Source organism: Neoarius graeffei, chromosome 17 (assembly GCF_027579695.1).
Source record: "Neoarius graeffei isolate fNeoGra1 chromosome 17, fNeoGra1.pri, whole genome shotgun sequence".
NCBI classification, from domain to species: domain Eukaryota; kingdom Metazoa; phylum Chordata; class Actinopteri; order Siluriformes; family Ariidae; genus Neoarius; species Neoarius graeffei.
The window spans coordinates 46,690,027-46,717,559 of record NC_083585.1 but is presented as its reverse complement, the minus strand read 5'-3'; the positions used below and the strand labels follow the sequence as shown (position 1 = coordinate 46,717,559).

General features: G+C 41.6%; 1 protein-coding gene across 4 annotated transcripts in view; it reads right to left on the bottom strand.

The window, feature by feature from the left end:
• Positions 1 to 3,560: 3,560 nt before the first annotated feature.
• spsb4b (splA/ryanodine receptor domain and SOCS box containing 4b) overlaps positions 3,561 to 27,533 on the bottom strand; it is a 59,895-nt gene continuing 35,922 nt past the window's right edge. For 2 of the 4 annotated variants that reach the window (XM_060898173.1, XM_060898172.1), the window contains 2 exons: positions 17,000 to 17,867; positions 3,561 to 5,402 (listed from right to left, as the gene is read on the bottom strand). In XM_060898173.1, coding sequence (XP_060754156.1) covers positions 5,275 to 5,402; positions 17,000 to 17,723 — 852 coding nt within the window. In that variant the 5' untranslated portion in view covers positions 17,724 to 17,867 and the 3' untranslated portion in view covers positions 3,561 to 5,274. Of the gene's footprint in view, positions 5,403 to 16,999; positions 17,868 to 17,964; positions 18,128 to 23,700; positions 23,789 to 27,533 lie in introns of all 4 variants that reach the window. The other 2 variants (XM_060898174.1, XM_060898175.1) reach the window with 2 other exon arrangements.

Here is a 27,533-nt window from a genome sequence, read left to right as displayed (position 1 = left end):
TCTGCATAAACCCTGCTGATGTGAGTCATATTTTTCCATACAAACACACTTCACAGGGGCTATCTGTGTGTGAGAGACACAGGAGGAGAAAATAACACATCATGCAGTACAAGAGCATGTGGATGCTTACCTGTGTTTGTGAACTAGTCCCTTCACTGTTGCAGGTTACGTGTGTGCGCGCGTAACAGAGAGAAAGAAACATCCAGGAAGAAATGAAGTCAGTAGAGCTGAAAGTATTTTTATTCTGGTTATTTTTTTTTTTTTTAAATGTGTATCCAGTTGAGATTTGCTCCCTTTCTTGGTGGTCAGTGCCACAATTTTTCTTTTTTGGTCCATAAATAAAGATTTGTTTGGGGGGGGTTGTACGTACTTCTTGTATTATTATTAGCAATCGTATTTTCCTTCTATAGGGAAGAAAAAAGGAATGTTGTCCTAAATGTTTGACCTGTATTGCAGACCAAGTGGTTAACTTTTGTGGAAATATGGCGCCACCTCATGGAAGACTGCAACTAATAACTGTTTATAGGACAGGAACAGCAAGAGGGACATTTGCAAAAAAAAAAAAATCCAGTTGAAGAATTCCTGTTTAGTTTTATACGTCCAATAGAAAGAGGACACAAGAGGAGGAAAACAGGAAGCAAGACCAAGGTAGGTGCTGGAGAGGACAGATTTAGTGTACCATTAGTCTTGACCAACGGTGGAAAGAGTCCAAACCATAGACTTGAATAAAAGTACGACTAACATGGTCGTAATTCACTTAAGTAGTCAAGAAAGTTATTCAACAAGTTATTTTAGTTTCAAAAACTAAGTACTTAATATTTTCGTAATTGAAGTGACCCAGTTAATTTAAAAGAGTGACATGGTGGCGCAGTGGCTGGTCATATCGTCCGAGTCCAAACCTGCCGCTCGACGAGGGTCTTTCCATGCTCTGCTCAGTCCTGTGTGGGTTTCCTCCAGGCTCTCCAGTTTCCTCCCACATTCCAAAGACATGAATTACAGTAGGTCAATTGGTTATAGGTACGATTGAGTATGAATGGCTGTTTATCTCTGTTAGCCCAACAATAGACCAGAGACCTGTCTAGGGTGTACCCTACCTCTCACCAAATGGCAGCTGGGCTTGTTCCACCCAACCCACAGCTGGATAAATCATATAATGAACAAGCTGCACTGCAGAATATCACCTTTATTATTAACAGTATATAAAGAAAGTTGGGGCAGCACAGTAGGGTAGTAGTTTGTACTGTTGCCTTACTGGGTTCAAGCCCACTGGCCAACAGGGGCCTTTTGGCATGGAGTTCGCATGTTCTTGCTGTGTTGGTTTCCTGCAGGTGCTCTAGTTTCCCCTCACGGTCTAAAGCCATGGAGGAGTTAGACTAACCAGCTACTCTAAATTGGCCATAGGTACGGTAGGTGTGCATGCACAAAAAGGAACTAGCCATCTTACTGCTGCAATTCTAACCAAGTCAAATGGTTTCCCTCAAGCCTGGAGCAGGTTTGGTAGTGACAATGACCAAGCTGGCTAGTTTACTGGCCAACATCCTGTTGGTGTGAACGTAGCTCAGTGACAGCTGAGATGTCAAAACATGTCCATGTATGGTATTGCAGGAGTGAGATCCTCAAGTCTGCATGCTAATCAGCCAGCCCTGAGCCAAGATGAATCGCTCTTGTAATACCACTTTGTACCTCAAGAGGCGATAGTGAGTCAGTGTAGCATACAGTCTGCCTTTAGTCCAAACTCATGTATGCAACATCATACACAAATCACTACTATTAGACCAACTGAGTAGCAGTGTTCAACCATGAATACAAAAATCTAAAGGGGGGGGGCTGTTTTGCACTCGACTCTACACTGATTCAACAAGAAGCAAGAGCTCTTTTTACAGACTACAGAAAAGAGAAAATTTGCTGCAAATTTACAGTAACACCTGCAATCCAGGCACCAAAACATGGATTTGCAGGTACTATTTTATTTCAGAGGTGTTGGATTTTGAGATGGGAAGGAGAGACCCAACTAAGAAATGAATTGAAATACCAAGCAACACAATTTAGACAAACTAGAGAGAGAGCCTACAGGAAATGAGATTTTATTTACTACGAGTTCAAAACCAGATTACTCGACAATACTTTATCACACAGAGAAACAACTATCGTCTGAAAGGCAAGGTCCTGAGGTTTACTTTGTGATGTGGTACAGTGTGAGGCAATGGGCCCTTCATGACTTAACCAAGAATCAAGAGTGCGAAATGGATAAAGACATTACTTTGCAGAAGTCTGAGCAGTCTTCAGAACATGATTACTCGAGTACGTACAAATACAACCAGATCATTGCAAAACTCTGGTTACACCCTTTCTTGCAATGCATTTCATATCTATGCAATGATGAGTTCAGGAGAAATTTGAACAAGAGAAATGGGTGTGGAGATGGATGCAAGAGTTAAATTTGACACAAATTCAAAATTATTTCTCTTACCAACACTTCATTGCATAAACAAAACAAGCATCATTGGAAAGGTCAATTCGTACCTTTCCATGCGGTTAGGTGATACCTATTCCACCTCATTGCAGTGAACATTTTGTGAGCAATCCAATAAAGATGAAATCTACATCGGTCAGGTTTGGTTTCATATCTGCAGTGGTGTGAATTGTAGCAGGGGTTGCTGGGGCAGTTTTCTTGCTAAAAACCTCAAAAACAAGCTATAACATAAGCTATAGGCTGACCGCAGATGTGAAGATTACAAGATAACACCAGCTTAACCAACTCTCAGTTTCAGCAGATTGAAGATGGAGCGCATTGTTGCTCTGCTGATGTAATCAGTTGGCTTATTTTATTTTAAAAAAAAAAGTTGATTGCACGAACCTAGTAGTGGGCAGACCCCCCCCTCCACTACATTCAGTGAGGTCATATTCTACAAGAGTGGTGGTGCATTTCGGGGAAGAATACTGCATTTCCTCATTTGTTAGGATAGGGTAAGCAATAGTGATCTACTGCCCCTGAATTTTGTGTGTTTTTTTTTTTTTTTTTGGGGGGGTGGGGGGGGGGGGGGGGGGGGTGGAGAGAGAAAAAAAAAAAGTATGAATTCTTACACGTAGCACCTTGAAAAATATTTCTTCAATAAAACAATGACTCCTGTACTGTAACAAACATTACTGCTATTCGTGTCTGTACACCAAAATCCAATTAAATATCAATTTCTACTACATCAGCATTTCAGTAGGCTCAGTTCAGCATAATTATATATGCTTTTTAAATCATTTCTGATCTTATAACTAGAAAGGACAAGAATCACCAACGATTGCTTCAAATAAATATCTTTACACCAGTTGTAGATACGGACTGAAAAACGTGGACCGGACCAAATCGGTTTTACTCAGATTTGTGCATCTGGGAGTCCCTAAACCCAACACCATGAGAACCACATGACGGGGGTATTAGAGGAAACCCTGCCATAGGGCTCTACAACATGATCCTCTAAACAGCAGCACTGAAATAAAAGTGTGCGCGCAAGATCAGTTAACAGAACAGCAGAGCCTTTTTGGTTTGTGTGAATTTTATTTACAATTAAAAATCAGATATGAAAAAAAAAAAAAAAAAAAAAAAAAAAGGTAGAGGCCACACTGGGCTAAACCAGACACAGTGTCCATATTGGAGGGGGCGACTTCCAGGTTGTGTAAAGTTTAGTGTGTGAATTAAAACTAAAGACTTTCCAAAAATGTAAATGTGACGTGTTGTTAAAGTTTGTCTGACCTGAAGCTCATCCCCATTAGAAGAAGAAAAAATAAAAATTTGTGCCAGTTTGACTCAAAAACAAGTGGCCAAGTCAGGTTTGATTCCACCCGCCATTTGGTTTTGAGCTGAGTGAGGTTAAACGCTCCATGATGCATTTAAACAGAGTTGCTGTGATTATGAAAAAAAAAATTTAAACCAGCAGAGTTTTAGCTGACATTATGTAAGCAAAACTAAATTGCTACATTGGAATTTCTACATTGATCTATTCTACAGCTGTTAATAAATGGGGAGGAGATTAAAAGACCAGTGTGATCATGGGTTAATTCCAGTCTCCCAGCAGTTTTAAAATCTCTATTGTGCATAGATGTCTTGTGATGTGCAGCACCTCTGTACAACAGTGCGAGTTACTGTGGATGTGAGCAGGACACGCATGCATCGTCCTACGATCCAATCCGGCCCCTTCCAAGATGGTGGACGCATCAACACGTTGTAACAGCAAGTGCAGCATCCCCAGTTTCCCCTAGATCCTTCTGTATAAACGGCCTTTCCTGGACTTCCTGTTGGAACAGCATCACTTCCTAGCCCAAAACTAAAATGCATCACTCATACACAATAAGCCGCACCATTTCAAAGAACACAATCACCACTCACGCAAATCCTTAAACGCTCGTCACCAAAAAATAAAATAATAATAATAATAATAATAATGGGGGGGGAGAATCCTGGTGTCTAGGTGCATGATATGGAGGACTTTGCTTTTACAAAAAAAATCGCACTAAAAATAATTCATAGATCATTTATATATTTAAAAAAAAAAAAAAATCTATGGAAGACACTCATTCCAAGCCCCCTTCCCCCAAACATATTGTAAAAACATGGTCCATAGCACCAGGGTCAAAAATCAGACACCATACTCTGTTGTGCTTTTTCAAGATAGGGAAGTTTTTGCAACCAGCTAAAATGTACACAATACAACCATTTGCATGCACACAAAATCCTCACATCCTGATTCCACCGAGTGACAGACCTCCTTATACGAGCAAAGAAAGACCACTAATCTTTGAAATCTTAAAATAATCTCGATCTGCCGATCACAAACTTAATCACAGAGCATGACGACAATCACTCGCCTTTCTTCTTCCTCTTTGGCTTGATGCACTGTGTAGCAAATAATATTGGCTTTAATTACGCAATATAGTCAGTACATAAGCTAAGCTAGCTTTTTAAACTGTTCTACTTTCTCAGCAGCAGCTATTTGTAACTAGCCGAGTTCACTGAGCAAGCTAACTAACATTAGGCTCACTATTGCAATGTGCAATTCAAAATGAGCTGAGTTTGTTAGGAAGCTAACCCAATATACCGCCATGGGGATACTAGGTAGCAGGCGAGAATTAAACCGGGTGCAAATAATAATACATACTGCTCTTTTCACTCAGGTGTAAATGGAGCCTTTCATTTAAAAAAAAGCCTGGAAGATGTTTGTGCTTTGAGGTCACAGGTGGTGTAGTTCAGGGCCGTGTGCGCGCGTGCGCACATGGCCGACGCCCTCACTGATACTGCAGGTAGTTTTTGAGAGTCTGGGGCAGGGGAAGTGTCCGGATGTGGTGGATGCGATGTCGGCCCAGAGCTTGGCGAGCTGCTCTCCTACACAGTTCCATCAGTGGCAGAGGCTCAGCTGCAGAAAATGAAACATCACTGTTAGACAACTATTAATAACACTGAGCACCACATTTGCACTGTATAGCAGTCTGGCACACACACACACACACACTTCCCTGAACTGAAAGGTGCATCTTTTGCATGGAGTTCAACCGTAGCACAATTCTCTTCAGCACATAGCTATCCAACAACCTGATCAAAGTGGGAGTCATTGTGTGAGGTTTGACATCTTTTTCCTCCCCAAAACTGGCTATTTACCCTCTGATTATTGCAGGAAAATGGTTGAAGGAGGATGAGAACATCCTATGTGCTTCAAATCATGATTCAAAACAGCAAATCAATTCATGATTCAGGACAGCGATTCCATTCAATCTTGAGAACTGACACTGATGAGCGGAGCTTTTTTTTTTTTAAATAAACCTGACTCGATCCAGCTGAAGAGCAACTCAAGGAAGTGTAAATATTTCTATTTATTATTAGCAGATCGGCTGATACACTACCGTTCAAAACTTTGGGGTCACCCAGACAATTTTGTGTTTTCCATGAAAAGTCACACTTTTATTTACCACCATAAGTTGTAAAATGAATAGAAAATGTAGTCAAGACATTTTTCTGGCCATTTTGAGCATTTAATCGACCCCACAAATGTGATGCTCCAGAAACTCAATCTGCTCAAAGGAAGGTCAGTTTTATAGCTTCTCTAAAGAGCTCAACTGTTTTCAGCTGTGCTAACATGATTGTACAAGGGTTTTCTAATCATCCATTAGCCTTCTGAGGCAATGAGCAAACACATTGTACCATTAGAACACTGGAGTGATAGTTGCTGGAAATGGGCCTCTATACACCTATGGAGATATTGCACCAAAAACCAGACATTTGCAGCTAGAATAGTCATTTACCACATTAGCAATGTATAGAGTGGATTTCTGATTAGTTTAAAGTGATCTTCATTGAAAAGAACAGTGCTTTTCTTTCAAAAATAAGGACATTTCAAAGTGACCCCAAACTTTTGAACGGTAGTGCATGCGTGCACTGTTGTGCAAACACAGGAAAAATGACAGCAATTTTTCCAGAGTTAAAAGCATTTTCCTCAAAAATAGTTAGTTCATTTTGCTATAATTCAAAGTTTAGAGTGTAAAATTTGGAGTTGGAGCAAAATTAGAATAATTGCATAAAAGGAGTTGGTTGTGGCTCTAAACTGAGCAGAGTTAATTTCAAGACACACTGAATAGAGTCAAATACCAGATAAATGAAGCGGTTGTAAAAAGCAGCTTTAGAACCGTGCTGGAACACACATGGGATTAAGAGATGGCAATGGAAGTGTTTTCACTCTTCTCTTTGAATGGAATGGAAGTGTTTACTCTTCTCATTGAATACCCCTCCCACTGCAAACCCTTTACCCCAAAACAATAGGACAAATTTTGATGGCCAGTTAGTTGTCCAAATCAAAGGAACACATTTAAAAAGTTTGTGCTTGATAAATTCCTAAGACCGAACAATGACCAAAACGGTTTGTCACAATGAGCAAGATCACATCCCCCCACCCACCCACAGTCCTACAACTGCTTTTTATATCTCATCTCATTATCTCTAGCTGCTTTATCCTGTTCTACAGGGTCGCAGGCAAGCTGGAGCCTATCCCAGCTGACTACGGGCGAAAGGCGGGGTACACTCTGGACTAGTCGCCAGGTCATCACAGGGCCGACACAGACACACAACCATTCACACTCACACCTACGGTCAATTTAGAGTCACCAGTTAACCTAACCTGCATGTCTTTGGACTGTGGGGGAAACCGGAGCACCCAGAGGAAACCCACGCGGACACGGGGAGAACATGCAAACTCCATACAGAAAGGCCCTCGCCGGCCACGGGGCTCGAACCCGGACCTTCTTGCTGTGAGGTGACACCGCTAACCACTACACCACCGTGCCGCCCACAAAAGGTCATATGACTTTGAAAATGCTGAGATTTGTTGAAATTGACAAAATCTGAGCATGCCAAAATCAAGAGCGCCAGAAAATACCCTCAGACCCCAGAGGGTTAAAGTGGAGGTATGAACGTATAACCAGATTGCAACAATTTATCACTGGTTCTCAAACTGCCACATATTTACTCTATTCCACAGAGGTCTTGTGTACTAAATAAGCTATAGCTAAAATGCCATCTGTCCATTACAGCCAATTTCATCTCCAAAAAGTAAGGCAGGTGTTCATACATAGCACTTTTTCTTAACCATCTGTGCACATATCACATGCTCTAATCAAAACAGGACGACCCACACTTTCATACACCAGGTTTTCCAAAAATTAAAGCTGTGATGCCATAAAATTTTGAATAAAAAAGTGATGGTAGAGGGTTTTTGTTCTCAAAATAGTGGGGGTGTAAATATGGTTGGCCATTTGCAAGTCAAACATCCCCCTGCAAAATTAGCTTTCATTTGCGAATCAGCATGTTTCATCACTGAACTTGGCCAAAAAAAGGCTAAGCGTCAGGCTTGAAAGACTACATGAAAAATGGTTTTTAAAGAAAAAAAAGCCACATGGTTTTAAAATTGCTGCTGGCGGGTGTGTGTCAGAATGTTTTGATCTGTGGTGTTAAACATTTTACTTTAAAATCCGTACACCTAGTTTCTCTGGAGAACAGCAGTAAGTGCAGATGGGTCAAAGACCACCATTAAGCCCCTGGGCTCTGCAGACATTTTGTTCTTTTCTGTAATGCAGGTAAATAATTATATTTTGAGAAAGTGCGCTTATTTTTTTGATAATCAAGTTGCAACAGCAGCTTTGAATGATTAACGTCACTTTGCTTTAGCATCCCTTCCGGCTTCAGTGGTTTATGAAATTAATGTTACTGCTGTCCAGATTACACAATGCCCTTTTAATGAATGTCTGATCAGCAGACTGGATTTCACAGTCAACTGATTGAATTAGAAATGTATACTTGAATAGCTGTGAAGAACCGCCATCTTCATGCTCGAAATGCCATTTACTGTTTGAGGCATTTCAGGATGTATTCTGAATAAGTTGCTTCATAACTGAATACATTCAGGAAGCTGATTCAGTCTGTGCAGATGTGCAGCTTGTCAACAGGCAAATGTTTGGGGCCCCCCCGAGAGTCAGGGCCCGAGGGCTTATTTATTTATTACCATTGCATGGTTTTCCCCAAAGTGTTTTAGCGTATCGGGCCCGATACGCTTGCTCTGCCTGCTGATACACTTAGATTTATACCAATACGTTAAATTTCCTACCTACAAGTAACTACATACGTAGGAGAGCAAATAACAGATCCATTTACATATTAATTGATATTTGTGTTAAACAAGCGGTCTTTTTTTCCAATGTTTGTGTTGATTCTGTCAAAGTAACATGTTTGCGTGGTATGATGTAAACAAACTAATCTGTTGGCTATATCAAGATCATGTGTTCAAACCGGCCAATAAAGATAAATTAAAAAAAAAAAAAATCCCGGAAGTTTCCGATTCATTATAAGCGATCTCATCGGCTGCTGATGTCGTCCCCCACCAGACAGACAAAGCTGATTGAGTTTCATCACAAAAGTTTGACCTAGTCTTATCATTCATGAATGTGTTTATAAATACCAGGACTGAAATAGAAATGGAGAAAAAAAAAAAAAAAAAAAAAAGGAAACAATTTTAGCAGGGGGTCTGGGGGCTGCAGGGCCCCAGAAGCTGAACAGATTTTGTGTATATTGATAGATTTGGAGCATCTCCTGAAAGCAAATATTTTCTCAACCATGCCATTTAATTTGAACCATTATGTTGAAATAATACAATTTGAACGATTTACCTTTTAACTGATGAGGGTTCACTTGAAGAATGAAAATCTATCAATAAACATACCTCATATTGTAAATTCACTCTCATTCTTGTGTCGATTTGAATCAATTCATTGGGTACCGTAATGTCTTTTCCAGGGGGGAAATTCTAGACTGATTATTAAATAATAGATCACTAATGTTCTTGTTTTTGAACTGATTCAATACCAAAATGTCTTTGTTCATGTTAGACAGATTCTAGTCAAAAACTATATACAAAGTCAATATTTATTTCTAGCCTGGCAAGCCAGACTAAATGTGAATATTTAGTCTGGCCTCGATCCGTAGACATTTCCGAAGCGGGTAGGAGGAACAACCCACTGTCTTTCAAACTGTCTCTGTGCGTATAGGCCAACGCTCTGACCAATCAGCGCAACAGTGACTGTGACGTAGTCAGAGCGACAGAAAGCAGTGGGGGAGGCCTTGAAATAAATAATTTTTCAAAATGCGTATTAATTAATAAACAGGTTCTAGATATTAACAAGTTTGGAGATAATGACCACAAGTTTGGAGTCTGTACCACATACTTAACATACACTTATTTTTTTTTTCCAAGTGTTTTTCAAGGGTTTGCTTAAACTGTTTTTGAGAGTTTTTATTTAGTGGTGTTTGGTGAAATAATTTCCCTTAAATTTAAAATAACGGGAAAATAAGAAACAATCAAAAAGTAATGTTTCAAAGCTGTTTATTAATTCTTCGTACTGCACAAACTAGCCCATCCTTTTGGCTACGAGCGGAGCCAGCTGGTAGATCAGACTTTTGCCATAGCCGGTCGGCAAAACAGCGAAAACGTCCTTCTTGAAAAGGAATGAGCGGAGAGCCTCTTCCTGCTCATGTTTCAACGAAAACTCCAAGTCTAATTCTTCTAAAACTGATTCCAAAGCGGAGTCAAACGCGCGCTGTTCACTAGCCGTAGCCATCTTTCCTGCTGTGCTTTCTCCAGCGTCGCGCAGCTTTGTCGTCACTCCTGCAAAAGCCCGCCCAAAGAATCCAAACAAAAACCTTGCGTTGTGATTGGCGGGCACGATTTGATGCCCGGGGTGTTTTTGTTTATATGGTGCGAGGCTAGACCCACTCGCTAGGCAAAAATATTTTTGGCTGCTAGGTGGGTGGGTCTAGTTTACTAGGCTAATTTATTTCCTTTTCTTTGTTAGCAGTTTCTTCAGCTTAGAAAGCCTACTCTTTTCTTTCTGACTTTCTATACGGCTTTTCCTTGCTCTTTTGGTCTCTCTTTCATTACATATTCATGATAATGAACATTATGAACAATAACAAGTTAAAACTACATAACTGTGAACAAGATGGTCTACCTGGTAATCTATAGTTCAACAGCTTCAATTTTACCAATTCTGCATGCTTTTTTCCTTCAACATGGTCAACCAAACGTGTTCTTCCACCAGAACCGTACTTCACATCCTGATGGCACAAGATGCGGTAAGCTTTCCCCGGTTCTTTTATCTTCCGTATGTGCTCATGGAGATATTCACTACCGACTTTAAACTCCAGCCATCGCCAATTCCATGGATTTTTGATGCCGTTTTCCTTGTCAATGTTTTTGACATCGGTCTCACCGTCCTCCCTCTGAACGATGTCCCTCCGTGACGCAGACATACCGCGAAATTCTCCTTTTCAAAACCGTTGATATCGAAAGCGTGTTTAAAAGAACACAATGGTAAAACGAAAAGAACACAAGATTCGCGCCATGGTTTGTAAGCATGGCACAAATGCCGTAAACTGGTCTGTCATTGTCGCAAAAGGAAAAAAAAAAAAAGATACCAAAAAAAAAAAAAAATTACAAATGTCGTTACAGAAAGAACAATTTGCGGTAGGCTCTTTCCCAGACTTGCCGGCTCGGTGACACTCGCTGTACGAGACTACTAGCGGTCGGTAGACAACAACCCCTCCCCCCCCCAATTTGTGCAAAATTAGATGATTTACTAAAATTATATTTTTGGCAGCCAAATTCGCGGAATTTTCACAGCCCTGAAATACATAATCTTTCTGCAAACTTAAAATGTATGAATTAGTTTTCTTTTCCTTTAAATATGTTTTAATCTTAATCTAGTCCATTTAATAAAGTGCCTAAATTTAAACCTTATAACATGCAGTTGCCTTACTTTTCTGCGCATCTTAGTTATACATGTATTACGGTAATTGCATCGAAACATTCTAAATCATTACAGTTATAGTAATACAGCAATTTATTTTAAGGTGGCAGTTCTTAGGTTCAGATCCCTTTGTGATCAACAGGAGGTCATGATGATCGATTCTCTTCACTGGATTGCATAAGATGGAGCAAACCGCTGGTCATATTTTCATGCACATTTTTGTTACAACATTACTTGACCGTAGATAATTAAAGGATCCCTGTAGATTTTCAATCTATCGTAGACCTCAGTAATCTATAACAAAACAGTTTAACTTGCATGTTGAACTTTAAGGTGAAATTTCAAATATGTATACATTAATACTATTTAGGTCAGAAATCATTGAAACACTGGTAAAACCTATCCTATAATCATGTATCTAAAACCTCTCAGAGACCCTGAAAATGCACCAGAGAGCATCTATTTTCAAAATATTTCCCAGGGGAGCATGCCCCCGCACCCCCCTAGTTTCACTTCACGCCGTTGGCACTTGATTGTCTGTGTTATCATGCCAGAATTTAGGGCTTTTTTTTCCCCTGGGGAAAACACTGCATTGTATTTTCACATTTGGAATTTAAAAAAAAAAAAATTGGTTTCTTACATTTTTCATTGGTGTCAGATTATTTATAACATATTGGTGATGAACACTGGTCAGAAGAGCCCCTTGGAAATTTTTGTTTAGGGCGACAACAGACTCTAGAATCGCCTCGGAGTCCGTGGTCGCACACCGTGCCTTTCATATTCTGTGACCAACCAAGATTGTATCTCAGCGGGTACAAACGCCAAGCTCGAGGGTAGACTGCTGATGGGAAGATTAGTACTGCTAGTGAGTGAATAAAAGGTGCTTTATGGTGCATCAAGTCAGAGATATTACAACGCTAGTTTAATGATGATACACTAACAGTTAGTATGGGTACCAGTAAACGTTCTGAATAAAACCTCAATCAACAATTCAACTATAAATTAACTCTGCTATATTGGAAACTTACCTCCATACTTGACTATGATTTTAGGGTTTAAGACGCTCCAAATGTTCATGGTTACTTAAAATAAACTGGATGTTCTACTTTTTTTTTTTAAGTGTATGCAATGCCTTTAAATGTACGGAAGCCACGAGAGGCCCTTCATATAATCTTTTTTTTATTCACCTTGTTATCCCGAGATAACGACAATTAATTCAGGATCTCGAGAAAACAACAATTATTTCATGATCTCAGCTGGATCACTATCTTTTTTTTTTTAAACAACTTTATTGGGCTACTTACAAAAAATTACAATCAATAAGAAATTAACACTTACAAAAATAAAGAAAAAAAAACAAACTAAAATTAAAAAGTTAGCCCAAAAGGGTGAGCACGAACGGGAACAAGTCCCATGCTGGGTGCAACCCTTAGCCTTACAAAAGCAGTAAAATTATATAAAAATTCAATTAATGTGTCTAAAACTAGTTACAACCTGGCGCAAGCATCCATGTACATGGCCAGTCCGGGTCAAAGAAAGTATCCAGGTGCTTAAACATTAATTTCTTGACACTTAAAGTGAAAGAGGCAGAGCTAGAAAAGGCAATGGAAGTATCCACTGCGCTACAGACACGGTTCCATAATTTAACAATACGGTTAAAAAAAGATGCCTGGTAGGTACTTGTCTTATATAGTGGCGGCTTTAGATTAAAGGAATTACTGGCTCGTGTCCTCCCGTGCGATCTCTGTTGGTAGAGACGAAGCCGGGCCAGTCTTCTGCGGAGGTGCCGCGGACTAATTTTGAAATTATCCCTTATTAAAAGACTTGATGCAATCTCTCCCTGTGTCAACCCCTGATCAAAATATTGCCTTATTAGGTGATCGATTATTCCAGACATTCTAATGACCAAAGTTGCGTCTATACAGAATGAGAAATAGCCCCAAAGTCAGCATATCACAAGTCTCGGCGCACCTGAATGAACCATTTCTCAGCTGTTTACTCGAGATCTCGAATTAGTTGTGGTGTTTTCTCGAGATCCTGAATTAATTGCGTCGTCATCTCGGGATAACAAGGTGGATAAAAAAAATAAAAATAAAAAAAAAGGATTATATGAAGGGCCTCTCTCGGCTTCCGTATAAATGCTACTTTTTTCCTTGTACAATGCAACAATCGTTATGTTGATTGATCACACGTTCTCGCACCATAGCAGATCTACAAGGCCATAAATTAACAGAAAAATCAATAAGATCAGCCGATTTTCACGGACACGGCTGAGACTGAACCAAAAGACTCCGAAGGGATGCGTGACGTCACGTGTAACAATTCAGGTATCAATTTCGTTCATGCGCACAGCAGTGGTTTGACCAGTCTCAGTATGGAACCATGTTTTGGAGAGAATTCTAATCGTGATTGGGATTCTTGTACATCATATGAAGGAGCAGATGATCAAGGATATTCCCGGAGTAAATGGTTCTCTTTTCGAGCCCCCAAGACAAGAAACTGCCAGTTCATGACCGTCTTCCTCTGTAGCACGCGAGATGGAGAGATGGATAGAGATGTGCAGAACACTGGTTACCTTTCATCATGTTTTCCTGAACAAAACTTTGGTGGTGGTGGGGAGAACAACCAAGTCTTGCAATATTGCAATTTGAGAGCATTTAACATTTCAGTTAATAAGTAAATGATTGCGCGTGCATTTTTCTTCCCATTAAAGTGCATCAGATACAATAATCTGATCGTGGTCACGAGCGTGTAAACGTTGCTCATAATCGTGCCTCTGGTGTGTGAGATAATGTATTCTATATATTGGGGAAATCGACAAACTGTCCAAATGTCAGATCAAATGTCATTTATTAAGGTCAGTGGGTTTCTTTTTGCTCCAATAATTCCCATGTGGTCATTCTGATGAACACTTGATGAATCAGATTTATTATAGTAGGGGACGCGAACTCCGCCCGCTTCATTTGCGCAAACCTCACCCACAGTCGCTTTATATTTGTTTTTTTTCTTGGAAACTCGTGAACTGAACGTCCTGTTGTATAGGAATTTGAACATCCAAACACAATGCAGCACTTTCCCATCATTATTTTTGGAAGATTCCTTCAACAATATCCAATTTCAGCGAGTAAACAAGCACAAAGTTAGAGGAACTGAAATTTCCAAATAACCAGGGTTCCATGTGCGACGTCGGGTAAGATTGGCCCTGAGGCGAGGCTGCCGCCTTCTGGGATCCAGAAGCCGTGATTTATCGATAGTTTTGTGCTTGGTAATAAACAATTTATAAATCCCTCCTCCCGCTTTATTAATTCATTTTGGTCTTTACTAATATTTCATTTTAACGCATTACAAAAAGGCATTACATACACTAAGAAGGATGCAAGTATGCATAAGCTACCAAGATGTAGCCGTTTTGAAAAGAAAAGCTTCGGTTTACATTTCATTAGCAGGGAGTTTAGTTTTTTCATTGTTCTGAACTTATGTTTGTCTCCTCACTTCAAGTTTCCAACCAGAAAAATGCCAATATCACCACCCTCTTTGTCTAGATTCTTATGGAAATCAATTTTGTGCCAAAATGTTCATACAATACTCTTGAAATATCAAACAAAAACGACAAATCAAAATACAAAAAAAAAGTAGCGCTGTCAAAAATGTCACGTTATCGCATTAACTTGACTCAATTTTAACAGTGAATTTTTTTTTTTTTTTATCGCGAGATTAACGCTCTGTGACATGTAGGTTTTTCATAAGCTTTTCAAACTGCCAGGAACTTGGAACAGAGACTTTGCTTAGAAAACCGATGGCAGCTAGACTGTAATGCTACGCCCCGCACAGCCAGAGTCCTCTGCCCTCCTCCCCAAAGAACCAGCGCGGGCAGGGCACGCTAGTAGAGATGGGATTTATGGCTCTTTGATGGGATCCGCATCTTTGTGATCCGTTCTTTGAAAAGAGCCATTCAAAAGACTGGCTCATTTGGCTCTTTTTAAATATTTATTCAGTTTTAAGAAGACAGCGTCTAAAGAAGCCAGATCCCTCTGAACTGTAAACTCGATGCTATCCCAGAAATCCTTCCCGTAATATGCAAATTTGGCCGCCTCTGATTGGACAGCGCGACGCATCAACAGGCAGAAAGTGTAAAAGTACAAAATGTGTTAAGTGAGCTGAAACAGTAAAGATCAGATTCAGTGCAATATTTATCAACGAACAACTTAAAGTTAATATAATAGTGTACTTTATATTATAATCAAGCATGTCAAGCCTACCGTCACTGTGTAACCTGTCTCTCTGATTAGAGTTGTAGACTAACTCAAGCATTAGATCACTTCACTCATGGTTCTCTTGCTAGCCCTGTGCCTCGGAACGAAGAGCCATGGTGCTCGGCTTAGGTTTCACTTTGCAGTGGCCGTGTCAAGACGTTATGCTTTGCAATAATAAAAAAAAAAAAAAACCCATTGGTACAAAGCAAGCCCATTCACTTTATGCTGATCAGAGAATTACAATGGTTTTTCATGTGACAAAAATGTGCGATTAAATTGCGATTAATCGCGAGTTAACTATGACAGTCGCGACATTAATCGCGATTAAATATTTTTAATCGCTTGACAGCACTAAAAAAAAAAAATTTAGACTGGCAAGCAAATTATTCATGTAATCATGCAAAATCTCAGTCTATTACTCTTCAGAAACCTTTTATTTTTGTTCCGCGTCTTTCTCAGTTTTGTTTGACGTAATTTATTTTGGTTGCAATTCCAGCTCTCTCGTTTGCGCTCCCTGACTTTTTGCTTGCAGTTTTGGCACAAACTTGACGTGTGGGTGGACTGTCCAGGAACGCATTCCCATTGGCTAACTTGTGTTTGACTGACAGCTACGCTCAGCCATTCCCTACTCGGATTCTGGTGGACTGTTTGACGAGTGACCGATCCATTGAGGGTAAACAAGGATCGAGTGGACTTCAGTGGCGACTGATACTGAATTAATTCAACATCATAGTCGCCATTGAAGTCCACTCTATCCTTGTTTACCGTCAATGGATCGGTCACTCGTCAAACAGTCCGCCAAAATCCGAGTAGGGAATGGCTGAGCGTAGCTGTCAGTCAAACACAAGTTAGCCAATGGGAATGCGTTCCTGGACAGCCCACCCACACGTCAAGTTTGTGCCAAAACTGCAAGCAAAAAGTCAGGGAGCGCAAACGAGAAAGCTGGAATCGCAACCAAAATAAATTACGTCAAACAAAACTGAGAAAGACGCGGAACAAAAATAAAAGGTTTCTGAAGAGTAATAGACTGATATTTTGCACGATTACACGAATAATTTGTTTGCCAGTCTAAAAAAAATTGACTTTTTTTGTATTTTGATTTGTCGTTTTTGTTTGATATTTCAAAAGTATTGTATGAACATTTTGGCACAAAATTGATTGCATAGATTCTGGGTGTAGTGTTTCCTGTTGATGTTCAATTGAGTTACTGATCACCTGCAGATGGTGACAAGATCAACCTGAGCAACATTTTGCTAAATCTTGAGATCAACTAAAACTGTATACACATACCGCTCAGCACATTAGTTTAGGACTGACTTTACACTCTAGCACAAGTTCTTCTGCTGTGGGTGCCTAGTTAACTCTAGAGAAAGAAACCTCCAAAAGACACTTGGAGAAATTCACTCATTACTTACGCTCCAGTCCGTTGATGTACGTCATTGTGACCTCGCAGTGGCCCCACACGGCACTGACGATTGGATACAGCCTCCTCCCCTTGAGGCCCCGAAAGGCTACACCTAGAAAGTGACCATCAGCACAAAACCCTAGTGTGCCTTCGTCTATGTCCAAGACCACCAGCACCTCCTCAGGTACTGAGAAGGTGTCCTCGTCCTCCTCATTCTGGCTGCATGGGTATGAAGCTGCTGGCCCCGTTTGGTTCTTCCTGTCATGGTAAAGTTTGCCCCGCCCTAAATCCCATCCCCAAGATTCTGTATCGCTGCCAACAAGTGCCGTATACCCGACAGCATGAAGCGGTGCCCGGGAAGTTGCAACCCCGACTATAGCATGTGTGCCACGTTGTCTTATGGGCCACCGGATAGTCCAGGCATGCAGGCCACGAGTGAAACCTGCTTTACCTCGCGCACAATCCGTACTCTGCGCTACCGGATGGCGATGGAAAGTCAGCGGGTCCTCATCCTTGATGAACAGGTTGAGTGAGCGGTCATCAGGGTTCCAAGCATGCTCAAGCTGAGTGGCAAGGTCTGCTGGAGGCATGTCCAGCAGCAGTTCCAGGCGCGGTGAAAATGGCTGGCCTAGCCGGTGTCCTTGTCCATGCCGCCCAAGGGCCACCTGCAATGCCAGCGCAGCCTCCTCGCACTCCTCGGCAGATTTCACCACACCCGAGATCCTCTGCCCCATCACAGCAGTGCCACCGGCATCACCAAACACAGTCAGGGTTACCTCATTGGCCTGGCGCAAGAAAAGAGGCTCAGCCAATCAGGAAAGGCTGGTCCATTTCATGAGGAAGTGGTGATGCAGGAGAGGACAGCAGCACAAGGTCTTCTGTGGAGAAAAGAGAAACATAAGCACTTAAACCAGTAGAAAAGTCACGCATGATGATTAGATTGTGCAATCAATTCTGAGAATTAAAAAAAAGAACCTGAATTGCAGGAAAGCATCAAGTGAGCTGTGAACAGTGTTCAAATTCTGGTTCAGCACTCCTAACCCACACATACAGCCTGTCTGGCAAATCATTAAGTCACCCTAATCATCTAAAAAGAAGTTCTTCCCTTCCCACAAACCTGTCCAGATGACTGGATTTCCTATAAAAAAAAAAAAGTGATGAAATCAGACAGGCAGGCAATCTAGTCAACCCAGCTGCTGCTGTTGCACAACACACTCCAAACACACAAACCTTTCCTAAGAAACTACAAAAGGTCAATATTAAGCAACTCTGAAATAAACACTCCTGTTTGAGTCTAGTAGGCTTAAAAAGTCAAAACCTTCAGACACTGCTCTGAAAATAGTTTAAAACATGGATGCAAGAAGAAGTCACAGCAAAATCCCATCAGATCATTAGCACCACACATCTGCTCAAGAGATTTAAAAAAAAAAAAAAAAAAAAAAAACAACCTACCCGCACCTAGGTGCAAAACTCGAAGACGCAGAACAGAGGAGGAACGTGACTAATCGGAGCATTTCATTTCTCAATTTCATTAACAGCTACGCAAGAACTACAAAACACAGGGCTCCCACTGGCGCTTGGCACGCTCGTCATTGACGAACATAATCCATCAGCGATGAAGAGAAAATTACTAGCAGTTGTCACAGTGACGAATGCCCGTCATTTTCACAAGTGATCGTTTCTAGAAATCCCTCTACAAACCCCACCGTTTGCCGAAATCCAACCCCAGTGAAGAGACGGTGGGAAGCCAGAGTGTAAACAATGAGCATGTGGTTGTGACAAAAATAAATTAAAACAAATACCCACAACACAACCCCCTCCCCCAAACGCACACACACAATGACCAAATGAGTGCCAAGTTTTGGGCCAATTGATCTGCATCTTTTTGAAGGCAAATTTATCATCAAAATTCTATTTCTCATTTTATTCAATATAGGAATGCATTGTTGATCGCCATTTTGTCACTGCTATAGCAACTTATGAGTGTTTGAAATATGCTCTGTAATATATAATATCAGTCCATATGTCAAAGCAATGGTCGCAAACGAGATTCGTTGAGACCTGTGCGAGACATCGTAGGACGGAAGTAAAATGTACAGCGGAAATCAAAGTGACCGACGTCTGCCAAAAGACTCTTTCGAATGCTGACGTAATCAAGCCGAAAGTTGTGTTTGTTCTGATAGCAATCAGGAACGTTTGGGGAAAAAAAGTAAGCAGTAATCGTCATTTAAACTCGTTTGTGCAATATTTCATTTGGAAAACGGCGGCACTGACTTCACGTTTCGAAGTCTCGCACAAGTCTCGTGAAGATCGCGTGGATAAGTGATGCCTGCCGTGGACCAAATGAACCACATTAAGGGTGTTTTCACACTTGGTCCCTTTCAGCCATCTAACCGAACTCAGATCGATGACTCAGCATTTTTTGCGCATATATGTGAACACTCCAACCGTACCCAGACCCCTTTAAAGCGAACCGAACTGAGACCACCTCAGGAGGTGGTCTCAGTACGGTTCGCTAAAAATCAACGGTACGGTTCGCCTAATCTGCGCATTGTGAACAAAAAGCGCACCGGGTTCACTTCGCCTTTTTCACTGTAGTTTAACCTTCTTCGTTTGCCGCAGTTGGTCACGTGACTGTAGCAGGGAAACTCAACTTCCTTTTGGAACTTACCAGCCGTGTTTTGTGCTCATAGATAGCCGGAATAAATTTATTTTCCTTAATCTGCACTATTTTGATCAAAGAATACAGCAGGGCAAGCATGGCAGCACACATTTTGAGTCAAGAGAAAATTACCCAGAATTCCGTGCACTGGGGGTCCGAGGGCTCTAGAGGACCTGGTGTGAACAGAAAGAGGACTGAGGCCCCATCAAAGCTTAACTGGACCAGAAAGAGAACCCAGTCCTCTTTGTAATAAATTCAGTGTGAACACAAAAAGAACTGGAGTTCTTTTTCTGTTGGTTCACTTTTTGGTCCACTTAAAGAGGACCGAGTCTGGTTCCTTTAAAGGGGACCAGGTGTGAAAACACCCTAAAACATGGCTAAAAACCGAACAGGCCGATAAGTATAAGATTTAATTGCAATTAGTTGCCAATACAAGTCACGATACAAAAGGTTACCAAAACCGAAAACGTAGTTGAATAAACATGTTAAGAAATAAAGCAAGTTTAAAAGTGACTTCAGTTCTCCTTTAAAATCAACCTGGTGTGGTGGTGTAATTATCTGTGTGAACCAAACAAAACAATGGCACAGTAAACTGACAGTTTTTTGGGCGGGCTTCTTCAAGCACTGAAGATTTAAGGGCTGAAACGGGCATGGGGAGGCACACTCCAAGCCACCACTTTCCCCAAACACATCGGACAGTGTCAGTAATACAGGGGTTGGTTTAAAAAAAATAAAATAAAAAGCCACCCCAGAGTGAAAGTGCTGTCAAGCAGGCAAGCAACTGAAGGACTCCATATTTTGGGCAGCGTGACATGTTGAGTTCCTGTGGCGTTAGTAGACCCCATCACTCAGGCCCCCAGGTATTTTGACCCTCCAAAGGGTCAATCCAAGGATTAATAGAAAACAACTGACTTGGACATCATCTGGGATTTTGAACGATGTAGTAATGTAGCTTATGGCCCTTTTCCACTAACCTTTTTCAGCTCACTTCAGCCCGACACGGCTCGCGTTTCGACTACCAAAGAACAGCACGACTCGGCTCGTTTCAGCCCTGCTTAGCCCCTAAAACTCGCACTGTTTTGGAGTGGGGCTGAAGCGAGCCAAAGCGAGCCGAGTGGGGCTAGGGGCGTGAGCAGACACTCCCCTGTGCACTGATTGGTGAGGAGGAGTGTCCTCACATGCAAACACACGCCCCGCGAGCACGCTGGGATCTGTAAACCCGGAAGAAGAATTACGAGAATTTCTGAAGCCTTATGTGCCTCGCCTCATCTATATGCTCTTGCCAGTATCTGTTGGTGTTGTCGGTGACAAGCCACAGCACCAAGACCAGCAACACTAACGACTCCATGTTTATTGTTTACTATCCGGGTCGTGAGACTACCGCTTAAAAGATCACGGAGGTCACTGTTTGCGCTGCTTAACGACATCACGTGACGTCCACCCACTTTCACTAACTCCACCCAATGTGTCCACCCACTTCCAGCCAGCACGGTTCAGCGCGGTTGTAGTCGAAATGCAACTCCAACAGCCCCGCTCAGCTCGACTCAGCCCAACTCAGCACGGCACGACTCAGCCGCGTTGGTAGTGGAAAAGCGGCATTAGAATTGGTGTCTTGGGGCGGCATAATGGTGTAGTGGTTAGCGCTGTCGCCTCACAGCAAGAAGGTCCAGGTTCGAGCCCCGTGGTTAACTGGTGACTCTAAATTGACTGTAGGTGTGAATGTGAATGGTTGTCTATGTGTCAGCCCTGTGATGACCTGGCAGCTTGTCCAGGGTGTACCCCGCCTTTCGCCCGTAGTCAGCTGGGATAGGCTCCAGCTTGCCTGCGACCCTGTAGAACAGGATAAAGCGGCTACAGATAATGAGAACTGGTGTCTTTGTGGTCCTAAAAGGAGAGATACAAGTGAGAAATTCTTATTAAACTGATCAAATACCATTAGCAAAATTTAAGTCCATCAGCACATGCGTCAGTTTCCTGAGACATTACTGGTGTTGACAACTCCGTAATGAGGGAGACAGAAATTCAAGCGAATGACAAACTTAAAAAAAGAGCAGTGCAAAAATCCCTAATACAAAAGATGTGATAAACTTTGCATGTGTATAGGTGATATCTTGTAAAAGTTAGATATAACCTTCCCAACCCAGCCATGCCAATCTCCTGGGAAATAAATACAAGCCCCAGGAAAACTGGACTTGGCCTCTGGTCTTTTAGCTGCTAAACACATGAACAAAAAAATAAATAAATAAAAATAATAATAATAATGCTTGGTTTGTAAATCGATGGGAAATTCAGATTCTTCCACTGTTGGTTGTTCCAAGACTCTTCTTGGCTCTGTTCAATCTTAAACCAAGTTCTCTTTTGAAGTAAAGGGAGCCGCAATACCCTTTCTGAATAATTCCATGCTAAAATGACCTTCAGAAAGCTCAAACTAAAGAAGTTTATTTTGACTACGTTCAGACTGCACCCTGAAACGACCCATATCTGATTTTTTTTGCCCATATGCGACCTGTATCCGATTTGGTGACGACAATCTGAACGACACAGATCCGATTTTTTTTTTTTTTTTTTTCCCACATGCAACCCAGGCCACTTGGATATGTGGTCCTAATTCTGATGCATATCCGTTATTTTCACATGCGACTGCAGTCTGACCGGACAGGTCGCATTCATGCGACCTACACGTCATCAACAAGAGACAAACGTCACTATTCTGCGTTAGCCAATCCCACCTCTTTGGTGGAAAACAATACCAGGTTATTGTGCGAGTTCCGCCGCCGCCACAAAAACCACATCGCCAGGTCTCGCCTCATCTCCATGCTTTACTTGCAAACTTGAAGAGTGCGCTTTTTTTTGTTTACGTATTACGTAGATGTGCTTATTACGTGTCAATTTGCGCATGCGGGACACTTTTGGGTCATTTTCCGTTCATATTGGAGATCGCATAACTAAGGTCGATAACTAAGGAGAGAGAGAGACCCCACACAGACTAAAAAAAAAAAAAAAAAATGAACACTACTTATGACTATTTTTCAAGGGAGGAAAAAAAAAAAAAAAGAATATTTCAGAACCCAGGGGAACCCTGCAAATGGATTCGTTATCAAATCTAAGGCTACATCCACACGACAACGAGATGTTATTTAAAAATATATCGCGTCCAAATGGGCAACGATCAGCAAAATATCAGGTCCATATGGCAACGCAACGCTTGCTGAAAACGATGCAATACACATGCCACACCTCTAGGGGCGCTGTAAGACGGTCCCTTCGGAGACACCAGAACAATAGAAGTAGTAAGTACGCATGCGCATAAATTATGCGCGAGACTTCATATTAGCCACAGAGTCAGGAAAGTCTGTTCGTAAAATTACATTATAATGACCAAATACAATGAAAAGTATTTTTCCAGTCTCACCTGTGAAAGGTAATCCCATGTGATCTCGTTTGGACGGTAAACCTGTTGGTACAGTTAAACGCAGCTAATCTTTATTCTCCGCTTTGACCTATCCAATATGGCGGTGAGGATGACGTATGATTCTACGCGGAAGGCAGCGTCTTTAATGGTCCGGAATAAATTGAATGCTACACGTTGATGGATTAATTTGCTCTTCTACGCCCTTTTTGAGGAATGTATTGTAGGACTTAAACCAATATCTGAAAAGGTGAGATCGCTCCTTTTTTTCCCTATTTTTGCTGGCGGGATTGACTCTGCCTTAAGGGCAGAGTCTCTCTCTCTCTCTCTGCACCATTACACAATAAATATTCACAGTGAAAATATTTTGTAAGCGCGTTTCATGAACCAAGTTATAGGATTTGTTGACAACTCGCATCGAGTTCGTTACACTTCTACCCGGCGTGAAGCACTCAGTCATGTGATTGTGACGTCATCATAAACAAATCCATTCTACTCATCCAGACGACTTCACAATGGCAACGTTGCCAGATCTTTCCACTCTGGAACCCGTTCTCAAAAAGATTGCGTTTTGGGCACCCAAAACGCCGGTGCCGTGTGGACGCCAGGCCTAAACGATAAGCAATTGTATCCGAGTCACCTGAATCCGTTGCCGTGTGGACAGGGCCTAAGACAGCTTTCCAGTACCACTCCTGAGGTTACTCTTCAGAATCCTCCCAACTGGACATCTACAAAGTGGATCATCAAGAAAAGAGGGCCTAAAGTGGTCAGCAAGTGCACCATTATATAAACACTAGCAATGTTACTGTACCAGATACCATACATGTCAACCTATACGGAATGTCCGTATTTTATACAGATTTGATTCAATAAACGTAGTATACGGGCGTATAAATAAAGTTATACGGATTCTTTAAAAAAACTTCAATATTTATTTAGAGCTATAATCAATTCCCACGATGATTTAAAAAAAAAAAGCGCATAAAATTTACAAACGTACTGTACACCACAGACGGCCAGTAAAGAGTCTTATGAAATCGCGCGTTATCTTGTGGTAGCGAGACTTCGTTCCACTTTTGATCATGCGCACACTGCATTGCGAGAATCCCGCCAACCGTGAAGTCATAGACATATAAACATAGACGCCGCCTTCTGCGTAGAATCATACGTCATCCTCGCCGCCATATTGGATGTGGCAAAGTGGAGATTCTTCAACCGTCTCTGGTATAGCGTCTAGACAGTAGCCGAGAATAAAGATGCCTCATTCATGTGCTGCGTTTAACTGTACCAACAGGTTTACCGTCCAAACGAGATCACATGGGATTACCTTTCACAGGTGAGACTGGAAAAATACTTTTCATTGTATTTGGTCATTATAACGTAATTTTACGAACAGATTTTCCTGACTCTGTGGCTAATATGAAGTCTCGCGCATAATAGCCGCTCGGTGAAACCTGTCTCCAAACAACGAAGTATTTCCTTCGTAACTATGCTGATAACACTGTTTTTGTCGAACATTGGAGCTTTGTATTCATTCTGAAGGTTTATTGTTATTAATATTGAATAAAAAGTAACTGGGATATATCATTGTTAATTATCATTCAAATTTTAGGTAAATTATTTTAATTTGCATCTTGTACGGATTTTATAAGGGAAATACGGATTTTGGAGGTTGGTTATACAGGTTTGATTGACCAAAGGTTGACATGTATGAGATACCTTCGTGCTACTACATCCATGTCAGGGCTGTCCTGTGAATGGTCCATCACCCAACAAATATCTACTTCTTTGATGGTCTTTCTCCATTAATCAATCATTTGGTGGATTTGATGCCATTGTTGCTCACTTGTTATACACAGTAACTATACACCTACAAAAATAACCCATGCGGTAGAGTTTCCTAATAAAGCCTCGGTCACAACCAGCCATACGTGCTCCTACGGCCGGTCTACGTGCAAAAAACACACGGAGGGCGCGCGTGTGACGTGCTGATTTTCGAGCCGTAGACTGGCCGCAGAGGTTCTTTGTCATGTCAAACACTCTACAGGCGCTTACGTTTTTTTCAGGTTGCAAGACAAACGTGCGTCTTTCTCCATGAAAGAAGCAAAAGAAAAAAGCAGCGATTTGGGAAACGCCCCAAAAAAACAACAAAAAAAAACCCACCATCGTACGTCCGGTTGTGGCCTATGCTTAAACTGGCAACTCTGTAGGTGTCTATGGGTAGGGCAATTTAATAATTAAAAAAAAAAAAAAAAAGGGCAACTTCAGTACAAATACCCTCACAAACCAGGTCAGCAGTCCAGTTCTCAAAAAAGGTCCATCTGAGGGAAGGAGCTACAAACACTTTCGCTTGTTAAGCCATGACGCAACAGTATTTCCAGGGCCAAGCCTCATCTTGACATGCCGCAGTGTTGTGTCCCCTTGATGAGGCTTGGCCCTGGAAATACCAGCGTACAACATACCCGGAGCAATCTGGGGCACAGTTGGGGGTTAGGTGCCTTGCTCAAGGGCACCTAACCCCCAACTGCTCCCCAGATTGCTTTGGGTATGTTGTACGCTGCTCTGAATAAGAGTGTCTGCTAAATGCCTGTAAAAAAAAAAAAAAAAAGTGGAAAATGAAGAATTGAAAAGGTAAGTGGGTAGGACAAACAGTAGTGATCAGTCACAAGCATAAAAGTCTGGCATTACACAGTTGAAAGAACCTTCTTCGTAAACTCCTCACAAGAATGGCTATGATGTGAGCCGAATCGAGTTCAAGGTCCCTAATGGGTGCTGAAAAGGTCACTAGATTTGTCACAAGGTTTCTCCCCCCCCCCCCCCCTTTAATTAAAAAAAAGTCACTAAAGGGGGTCTTTAAAAAGCGAGAGGTCACCAACTCTGACAAAATCTCTACATTAGGAACACCGAAAGGGCCTTGGGCCCAAGAATTGGCTCGACAGCAAACTTGACATGGATTACCAAATAAGATTTAGCAAAAAGTCATTACACAATTTATACACATTACATCATGACACTAAGCAGATGTTGCCTGGAGGTTTTTCCCAGAACTGAATGTCATGCTGCCTTGAATGCCAAGACAGATAACCCCAAGAATGAGCCAAAGGAGTGGGCTGTGCGAGTTTGTACCACCGATCTGTAAATTATTCACATCAAGAAGCCTAAAACCACAGAGGACCTGATGTTGGGCCAACTAAAAAAAAAACCACCCCCAATCCCTGGGTGTTTGTACACTAGGGAAAACACCAACCAACCAACCTCGATGCATCAGGACAGTAGATGGTGTTTGGTCAGTAAATGTACGGTATGGGCACACGAAATGATTCTTCACAAGAGTTGTAGCCACCTACAATTTGATGCAAGGCTTGATTTACTCACTAGTTTAAGGGTATAAAAATACATCATGATGCAATGCATGGTAATTTGAGGGGTGGGGGGGTCCACACATGGTAAAATCACAATTTCCACAATCAGTATTCCATGTCTGCAGTGCAGTTGTACTTTTTAAAAAAAAAAAAAAAAAAAAAAAAAAACGACAACCCTTAGAGTTTAAAGCTATATAGTGAAAACACTGGTCATGCAATTGCGTTCTTTTGTGGAGAGCCTGCGTGATCATCTGCGCTTGTGAAGTCCAACAGCTCCAGATTCCAACACGTTAGGCCATTATTAAAAAACGTTCCGTTTCCGGTCCACCGGCCGGGTGAGTGCCGTTTGTGCGGTTGAAATTATTTTTAACTCCGGTTTTTCTACATTTTTTTCGGGTTCGTAAATCTAAAATCGAACTTAACATTTACGCATTCTGTGCAGAATAAGGGGTGTTCACACGGCACATATTTGCATCGATGTATTTTGTTGCGATATATATCTTACACCGGTATAAATTGTGTGGAGCGTTCACACGTCACAAACCTGCTTACTAGAGAGAAGCGTGTTAGCACCGGTGCAGCCCCACTTGCGTTCACACGGCAGTTTTTGCGACTATGCTATATGATAGTAACGCGGAAATGAAATATGCGCATGCGTGAAAATGCACTTCCTTTTCCCAGCTGTCATGGCATCACCAAGCGCCGGGAAAACAACGTGGATGAAGACACCAGTGTTGCCAGATACTGCTGACGTTTTCCAGCCCAAAATATGTTCAAATCCGCCAAAATGCACTTAAAACCGCCCAATCTGGCAACACTGGAAGACACGCAGTTCTGTTGTTGATATTCACCATTTTGGAAGCGCAACATACCAGGATGCAAGTTATGCAACGCCCGTATGTAATCAGCTCTCCTCACGCGTAGCGAGTCTACCCCTGTAGCGTTCAGACGTCTCATTTTATATCTGTGCTGCCCTGCAAACTAGCATTTACTCCGGAGTAAATTTCTTAAACCACCTCCCAAGCAGGGTTAGATTTGCACCGGTTTAAGCAGCTTTCAGGGGCTACACCGGTATAACTTTGTACAGTGTGAACGCTCTACCGGGGCAGCC